General features: G+C 35.3%; 1 protein-coding gene across 1 annotated transcript in view; it reads right to left on the bottom strand.

Annotated features, from left to right (window-relative positions):
* Positions 1-5,410, bottom strand: part of LOC113811644 (pre-rRNA-processing protein TSR2 homolog) — a 6,407-nt gene extending 997 nt beyond the window's left edge. The window contains exons 1-4 of the mRNA XM_027363427.2: positions 5,231-5,410; positions 2,743-2,833; positions 265-356; positions 1-37 (exon numbers count right to left, since the gene is read on the bottom strand). The exon at positions 1-37 is cut by the window's left edge and continues 98 nt beyond it. Of these exons, the coding sequence (XP_027219228.2) occupies positions 1-37; positions 265-356; positions 2,743-2,833; positions 5,231-5,290 (280 nt within the window). The 5' untranslated portion in view covers positions 5,291-5,410. The remainder of the gene's footprint in view (positions 38-264; positions 357-2,742; positions 2,834-5,230) is intronic.
* Between the last annotated feature and the right edge of the window lie 4,590 nt (positions 5,411-10,000).

Raw genomic sequence — 10,000 nt, 5'->3', positions numbered from 1 at the left:
CACTCAACCGATAAAAGCGGCATAGAACTGTGGCAACCTAAAATATGAAAATAATGATGATAATGATTTTTAAAAAAACTTTAACAATATAATTTTCTTCTGTACAGTATCTACAAAGTATTCTAATCAAGAAGTTATGGAGGTTTCTCTATCAAACTCTACCTCATTTGCTTGAACACTTTATAAATATATATATACTCCTATAAGTGGCAATAAATCAAGACTTATAAACAGGTGGTTTTAAACAGATTCCAACGGACTAACCTCTAGATCCGAGTCATCTTCAACTAAAGTGTTAAATTCCGAGTCCATTATAGTAGCAATAAAATCTGCCACTTCATCGGGGTCAAGATCCTCTGAAACACAAAAATATTACAATGTTTGGATCTTAAAGAAACCAGCATGAAAGTAATCTGTAAATCTATGCACATGTATAGGATAGAAACTTATGAATGGTTATACTCTCTTGGCCAATTAGAATCTGCACTTTCCACTCCTTTAAAGTTAGCAAAGGCAAGATACACAAGCAGACATATTGTTTACTAGTGAGAAAATAACAGAATGGGCTCTCTTGAAAAATTATCAATGTTGTGGTTTTATATTTGCTAATTAAGTCATGACTTTTTGAAGTAACATCAGGAGGGAGACAAGTAAAATTCTAGTCATCAATGATGTAAAGAAGGAAGTATTATTTCATCGACTGGTATTTTCCATAATTCTTTGGATCTATTTTGTCTACAAACCCCCTACTGATTTTCCAAACTTATGAGCCTTCTTATATCTATAAGAATATATAGAGCACAAACTTATTAAGCAAATTGTTATATTACTTTTCATGATAGTGAGTTTGCTGAAATTTTCCCAATCAATATCCAATATAACTTGATATTTTTGGTTTACTAGTCATATAACTCACTGGAGCAAACACTGTAATCAGCTTCTATAAAGAGTAAAACATTAAGTGTAATATTCTCTGTTTAGAGTTTCCCTGAACTTCACTTTAGTTTTGGTTATATCTATTTTACCCCCTTTTTACTCTCTTAAGTTGCCCAGTTTTTCACAATTTTCAGACAAAAACTGCCTTAGAACTGTAGTTGGTTAAATTTTCCGCCAACAATATCTACTCCATTTCCAACAGGGGCAAATCTGTGACAAGCTCTTCCTAATCATGCAGTAGATAGTGTGGGAGAGAAAGTATATTCTTACTGCACTTTTTACTTAATTTCAGTGCTCCCTGCTATAGGGAAATCAGCAATGTTACTTGCCTTGCCCTGGACAACCATTCAACATTAAAATTCAAAGAGTTGGTGACATTAAACTTGACTTTTACAAACAATTGGCTAAAAAAGAAATAAATAAATAGTAGAATCTGCATCAGCTAAACAGCAACCATCAGAGAAACAAAGGTACTTTCAACACCTAACTCTACTGCTAGACTTTCTGCTGACAACAGCCTTTTGTTTCGACCTATTAAAACTGAAGACGACTGCAGACTCCTCCAGCAAGACATAGATGCCCTGGAACAGTGGGAAAGACTGGCAAATGTCTTTCAGACCCAACAAATGTAAAATTCTCCACTTCACCAGATCTCATACACCAATACACTACACTTACATCCTAGACAACCAACAACTTACACCTACAGCATCATATAAATACCTCAGCATTCACCTTACAAACAATCTTACTTTCAACACAAACTGATTTCATCAACAAATCAAACAGAATACAGGGGTTTCTGAGGAGGAACCTACACAACTGGACACCTGGCATCAAACACGTAGCTAGGAATACACTTGTACGACCAACACTTGAGTACTGTATGGCTGTATGGGACCCTTATACCAAGCACAACACTGAGAAGCTCAAACAGGTCAATGCTAGGGACGCAAGGATTATTACACACAATTACACACGTACACCTGGTATTACATCTCACATAAAAAAACAGATTAATATGGACCTGCTTGTGACACAAAGACAAACACACAAACTTACAATCATATACAAGATCACAAACATCCTTATAGACATCAACAAACACAAATACTTACAAGCAGCAAATACACAAAACACAAGGAACTCGCACAACAGTAAATTTGTCACATACCACACCAACACCGAATCTTACAAGCACTCCTTCTTCCCACGTACCATACGTGACTGGAACAGGCTACCCCAACATATTGAAACAAAAACACTCATTGCTTTCACTAACAAAGTAAACAAACACTTAACACTACAAGCACCTTCTCAAACACCGACACTACCACTTTTACCTTAATCCTTTTCCTCATCCCCAGCAACCAACCACAAATAAGTGTTTTATGCGCTCATCAACACCCTATGCATTTTCAAGAAAGAAAGAAAGAGAGTAAGAGTGAGAGAGTGAGTGACTGAGAGAGAGAGAGAGAGAGAGAGAGAGAGAGAGAGAGAGAGAGAGAGAGAGAGAGAGAGAGAGAGAGAGAGAGAGAGAGAGAGAGAGAGAGACAGAGAGAGGCAGAGAGAGACAGAGAGAGACAGAGAGAGACGGAGAGAGACAGAGAGAGAAGGAGAGAGACAGAGACAGAGACAGACACAGACACAGACACAGAGAGAGTGAGTGAGAGACAGAGACAGAGACAGAGAGAGTGAGAGTGAGAGTGAGAGTGAGAGTGAGAGTGAGAGTGAGAGAGAGAGAGTGAGAGAGTGAGAGACTCAAAAAGAGCAGTAAGTACAGAAAATATTTCTAACTCATCTTACCGTTTTTATAGAAAAAGTCTTCAACGACTGATGGGAACCAGTCTCTTTTCGCTATACTGTCACGGCCTCCCATCTGCTGGCTTACAGCAAACTGTTAGGAAAAAATAAAATGCATGTTAGCCCCATAATATTACCTTCAAAATATACAGAATGACTATACCACATTTAATAATCACACATCCTTGAGCCAGTCTCTTAAAAAAAGCAACTTGTTGACTCTCATAATCTATCTCCAAATCTTTGACAAATTATTTTCTCTTGTACTGATATCATAAAAGCATAAAGGTAGATAAATGCTGTACTTCTAAAAACATAAAGAAACTGAAGAGCAACACTACTGATAGCAATAAAAAGGCAAAATACAATCACAATTTGTCACAATGCACTGCATATTATACTGCTAGTCAAATAGGTCACATAAGGTTAAGGAACATACCCACTTCCATCATTAGTGCTTGAAAACACTAATGTAGCAAACTTATACCATAATAATGGCACAATACAACTTTTAGTCTTTCCTGCTCTCTTTAACAAACAACAATCTTAATTTGATAGTTCCGTTAACAGGGGAGGGCATGAAGTATATCAAGGAAATTACAGAGTAAAAGACTTAAATAAGAGGATCTGAGAACAAAAATGCATAAAACTAGCACAAAAAATGATTAAAATTGTCCAATGAAATTCTACGGGCATACCCACCATCTTTCAAATTAAAAAACTCTACTGGAACCCAACCCACCTTTTGGCAAAATGTACGGGAGTTCACACGTTCCAAATCCTACAAAACCCGTACTGACCAATACACCTGCCTAATCTAACAACTTAAATTGCCATGACCAGGTGTGCCCGAGGAGAGGGTTGATAGGGGGCTCCACCCCCCAACACCCCGCAACAAACATTCTCTTCACCTCGGTATGTATGGCAAGATTGAGCTATGTTCACACCGTAAAATATTAAACCAAATACCTTTATATCTGGAAATGTCACTTTCATTCGCTTCTTTCTACTGTCTGGATTACTTCAATTTTCTTCCTTTTTTACAGCATTTATTGAGCTCAGGTATTCTAGTAGTATGGTTCCTAAAGTCTATTTCTTCTTCGATGCCACTATATAGTCTTAAGAATAACCCAGAATCAAGACAACACTGGAAGCGTAACATTTCTATCCAGCTTTCTGCCACGAAATGACCAGCTCCAAACTGTCAAACCTTGGCAGCTGGCAGATGAAAGTGTGAATCGCTCAACCAGACTTTAGAGTTTGGTCTGCGCGGGGAAAATTATTTGGTCAAATTCTATCCACACAAATGTAGTTCTCGGTTAACTTTCCATGCACACTTAGTTCTTCTTTAAATCATCTTCCACGCAAAACATTCTTTTGACCTTTCCTTGCACTTGTTTCATCATCCAACCGCAGATTAGCTCTGCACAGATAAACAATAGTTTCATAAAATCAACCTGTTCATTCTTTCAAATTTAAAATGTGAAAATAATCGCCAATGCGCCAATCAAGGATGCATACAATTCTACTACACCAGGGATCTCCTCCAAAGCATTACATGGTTTCCACAAACACTCAGTTCTTCTAACAACTGAGTCCTAATAAAATATTGATAACCCCTGTTACACTATTAACCCTACTTTCATGATAACTATTCAAAAAAGAATTGTCAAATTTCCATGCAAATGTAGAAAAAAATATGTTTTCTGACAAAATGTAATATTCCCAGCATAAGAAAAATACTCTACAGTCTGGTCACACGATGTGCAGATAATTCTAAAGAAGTGTGTAGATAAATCTTAAAACATGTAAATGAAGTATAACATTGAAAAAATACTTTAAAAGAATAAGTGTGTAGCAGCAGATGCTGATAATTAGCTAAATATCGTTATGAGAAGCATGTAGTAACACATGAACTACTTTGGATATCACAGTAATGGGTTAATGTTGTGTTATTCCTGGCATGGTAAACAAGATGGTCTTCTTGGAATCTGAGCGGCGATATGCAAGGTATACCATCCTACTTTAGCGGTCACTGTGAGGCCGCTACAGCTTAAACTATGTATCCTAGTCCATTTCTTCCGCTCTATAAGATTTCCCATTTCCCTCTACCTACGCACATTGCAATAAGTAACTTATACCACTTGGGGCATCCCTGCTGTTTTACTAAATAATGCTAACATCTATAAACAATAGCCTATGACACCTTAAATTAGTAATACCAACTCAAAAGCATGTAAACTTCAAAAGTTCTCACGCTGTTTCAAAGGTCGCCTGTTATGTGTTCCCCACTTCTGGTCCTGCCTAGCAAAGGAACCAATTTTTACGAAAAGAGGTCTTATCACTTGAAACTCACGCAACTGTAGCAAAGTCTACACAACAACTACAGTAAATATGGCAGGTGTGACTGGCCTTTTCTCCAGGGCCAATCTCAGGATGAAGTGGCCATCCTAGAGCCTACAAACTGCTAAAACAGGAAAAGCGAATTTACCTGCAGAGGATTCCAGTTTTTCAGCGTAACCTCCACTGCCTTTCCAAATAATGATTCCATTTCTACGAGTTCCCCAGGCCTTCCTTGGGCGTCTTGTGTAGCAACCTTGAGGAGGAAGGAGGCCGTAACGTGCTCGTTGCCGCCCGCGTGACGCGTGTGGCTTCCGTCGTCTGTCTGTTTACATCGGTGACGTCACGGAAATTGGCAGTCCACCCGGGAAATTCAAATGGCGTTTTCACTTTGCAACATATTTTAAAAAGTAAGCCACTCTAGGGCTGAACTTTTAGTGGATTTGGTCTATTACATAAAAAAGACGATCTAGCCTTATTTTGTGTATATTTTCGTGTTTACAGAGAATTGTTTATTGTATACCTGTTCTCAATCTCAACAGGTTGAAGCGTAGGGCTCGCGCATATCATGCTTATGGTCGACCTTAAATCTGCGATTCCCATACGAAAAGCACAGTTCTTAATATGGTTTCGCATAAAATTATATTGATATAGAAATGATATATGTGTAAGGAAGTAGCTACTGTCCACTTTTTTTCTGACAAAAATACCAGAATCATGGATTCATTCTAAAAACAGATTAAACGCGTTACGCTTTCTGGCAAGAACCGCCGCGCCACTACGCTAAATTGGCGTAGCCTTTCCCAACTCTTTAACCCTCAGAGAGTATATCTAACCCAGAGGAAGAGAAAATCCTGTGAATCAGATGTGACCAAGACGCCAGTGTATATTTTCTTGGGTGAGGACGAAAAGGTTGAGGATTACCTTGAAAGTAGTGGAAGAAGCGGATACATTTCCTGTCTTTTAAGAGGGTACCCGAAGGAATCCAGATAGTCTCACGTCACAGTTGTGTAAGATTATAGAAATACATGTGTTTTCTGACCAAGATATATTCAAAACCGGTCAAATACAGTTTTTGCATTGTAAAGCTATTCATTCTCATTCGTAGCTTATCTACGATTGTCAACATGATTACGTTTCACTGTAAATCCTCTGTCTTATCTCTATACACCACTAAATCTATGTGTCTGTTCATGTTAAATCTGTCTATGCATCAATCTCTTCATCTATCTTCCCTTCTCCCTCTTTCCCTCTTTTGTTAAGTGATCTGACTGTTAAATGCCACCCGAGACAGCATTCAATACAAATCTATATTTTATATTTTTTCCACAGGGCGGCCAGACGGTGTAGTTTTTAACATGTTGGAATATATTATCAAATACTCCAATAGAAGGGATAGAAAATGAGGATAATAATCATAATAAGAGAGAGAGACAGAGAGACGGCAATATAATTGATAGTGTCAACTGTCTCTCATTAAGTTAAATCTCTAAAATTATAAACCACTCGAAAATATAGTTTACATTATTTAATATCATGTACTCTATAGAATAAAATTAACCAATTACTAATTAATATGTCTAAATTTTAATTAATTATAAGAATCACAAATGACTTCTCTAGAGCAAACTATATATTGACAGACTGAAGACTACACGCTAAATGTATTTTCGGTTAAAAACAAAGTATATGTGAATAAATCATACTTAACTACAAAATGTATTTTCATAATATAAAACACAACATTGTGAATAATGTCTCTATTTTCATAAATAAGTTCACGAATTATCTATCATTTAAACTAAATATCTGCCCAAATTAAAATAACTTTTTTTCTCTCTCTCACCTCTTAACCTCTCTCTATGTCTATCTCTCTGTCTATCTACTTTTCTATTTGTATATTTATCTCCTGTATACCCTTCCATGTGTATCCCTATCTATCTCTTTATCCCTCTCTCTGTATTTATCTATCTTTCTCCTATCCTCTTATCCCATATATATATATATATATATATATATATATATATATATATATATATATATATATATATATATGTGTGTGTGTGTGTGTGTGTGTGTGTGTGTGTGTGTGTGTGTGTGTGTGTGTGTGTATGTGTGTGTGTGTGTGTGTGTGTGTGTGTGTGTGTGTGTGTGTGTGTATATATATATATATATATATATATATATATATATATATATATATATATATATATCTTTATTTATTTATTTATTTCTCTCTCTCTCACTCTCTCACTCTCTCACTCTCTCACTCTCTCACTCTCTCTCTCTCTCTCTCTCTCTCTCTCTCTCTCTCTTTCTTTCTCTATATATCTACCTTTATATTTGAATATCAATATATCTATCTCTCTATCTATCTATCTATTGGTCCATATTCTCTTGTCTCTTATTGTCATAAGAATATGGATAAAGCCTGGAGGATATTACAAATACCACTTTAGAAGTAAATCATTTAAATTTCTCTCTCTCACTCTCTCATCTCTCTCTTTCCTCTTTCTCTCCTCTCTTAAACAAGTTCATGCATTATCTATCATTAAAAGTAATTACCTATCCAGATTTATGATAATCTATCTATTCATACATTTATCAATCTGTCTATACATAAGCATTTATCTGTCGAAATAGTTTTTATCTACTTATCCGCCTATATTTATTTATCAGTCTATCTATACTCAGTTGTATGCCCTTGATTTGATGAGCAGACACACTTGGCAAAAAATCAAGGTTCCTATAAATACGAAGTGACAACTACAAGTAATATGTATAGATCTGTTAATTCAGTATACATTATGAAAGTTCATACACACGTATGCATTTATTAATACAAGTTTTAGCACAATCTAATCAACATAGAATAAATGTGAATGAGAATTAATATTTTCACAATACAAGAGCTGTATTTCACCGTTTTCGAATACATCTTCGTCAGAAATACACATTTTCTGACCAAGATATTTTTAAAAACGATCAAACATAGCTTCTGTATTGTGAAGATATTCATTCTCATTCATAACTTTTCTACAATTGTCAACATGATTATGGTTCACTGAATATCCTCTCTATCTTATCTCCATACACCATTAAACCTATGCGTCTATTCACGGCAAATCTATCTAGGCATCAATCTCTTAGCTATCTTTCTTTCCCCCTTTATCTAACTATCCACCAGGTCTTCGTACACAACACCAGAAGAGAACGAGCAATTTATTTCATATTTCTTCCTCAGGGTCCCCAGGAAGCGTAGTTTTTATGTTCGAATATATGATTAGATACTTCAGTATAAGATTCTGGGGCGGTTATGATGATGATAGTAATGATTATTATGTGAGAGACAGGCAGAGACAGATATATAATACATCAATTGCCTCCATTGAAAATAGTTCGCTATTATAAATCATTCATCAAACTTTTAATTTTATCATAACCTGTGGGGAAATAGTTTACGGTTATTTAGAAAACAAAATGAAACATCGTATCTCCATTAAGCATTATGAGACATGGTTGTTCAGAATGAAATATTATCTATTTTAAAGACTAATATCTCAAATATAAACTTAATCTTTTCCAAAATTTGAACCCGAATTAGATTAGTACAAAATTTCTAGTAACAAAGATAATATTCATCAAGACTGAAGACTACACGATACATTTGTTTTCGTCTGAAAAGTAAAACAAATTAATAAATTATATTAAATAACAAAACAAACTTTTTATAACTTAAAAGACAACATTATGAATAATATTAATATAAATCAGCGTTCACAGAGTGATAATCTTCGATCACTAATCACTAAAATCAAATCTTTAAAAATAACTCTCTCTCTCTCTCTCTCTCTCTCTCTCTCTCTCTCTCTCTCTCTCTCTCTCTCTCTCTCTCTCTCTGTGTGTGTGTGTGTGTGTGTGTGTGTGTGTGTATGTGTGTGTGTGTGTGTGTGTGTGTGTGTGTGTGTGTGTGTGTGTGTGTGTGTGTGTGTGTGTCTTTCTCTTTCTTTTCCACTCACCCTTATCCTCTCTCTGTCTATCTATCTGTCTGTCTATCTACCTTTCTGTGTATATATATCTGCTTATCTACTTTTCTATATATCTATGTCTGTCTATCTGTCTATCTCTCTCTAATTATATATCTATTTATCGCATTGCCATTATTTCTTTCTTCTCTCTCTTATTCGCTCTAACAATCTATCTCACTCTCTCTCTCTCTTTATCTCTCTCTCTCTCTCTCTCTCTCTCTCTCTCTCTCTCTCTCTCTCTCTCTCTCTCTCTCTCTCTCTCTCTCTCTCTCTCTCTCTACCTTTATATATATATATATATATATATATATATATATATATATATATATATATATATATATATATATATATATATATATATATATATATATATATATATATATATATATATATATATATATATATATATATATATATATATATATATATATATATATATATATATATATATAGACTTATCTGTAGGTATGCTCATTTATCCATCCATTTTTCTCATTGTCATTCCCTCTTTCCCTCTTTCTCTCTTCTCTCCCTCTCTCCTCTCTCCTCTCTCCTCTCTCCTCTCTCACTCTCTCTCTCTCTTTATCCATCGGTCAATTTACCATTTTATCTGAATATCTATCTATCTACATTTATATTTGTATATATACCTACCTATCTGTAGGTATATCAATTTATCCATCTATTTTTCTCATTGTCATTCTCTCTCTCTCTCTTTCTCTCTTCCCTCTCCTCTCTCTCTTTCTCGCTATCTCTCACTCATTCACTCCCTCTCTCTTTCCTCTCTCTCTCTTTCTTCTTCTCCTCTCTCTCTTTCCCATCTCTCGCTATCAATATATCTTCCTGCCTTTATATTTGTATATCAGTCTATCTGTCTATCTATCTATCTCTCT

The sequence above is a fragment of the Penaeus vannamei genome, chromosome 10, assembly GCF_042767895.1.
Source record: "Penaeus vannamei isolate JL-2024 chromosome 10, ASM4276789v1, whole genome shotgun sequence".
Lineage (NCBI taxonomy): Eukaryota > Metazoa > Arthropoda > Malacostraca > Decapoda > Penaeidae > Penaeus > Penaeus vannamei.
Note: the sequence above shows the minus strand (reverse complement) of the source record. Positions and strands in the feature narration are given on the sequence as shown.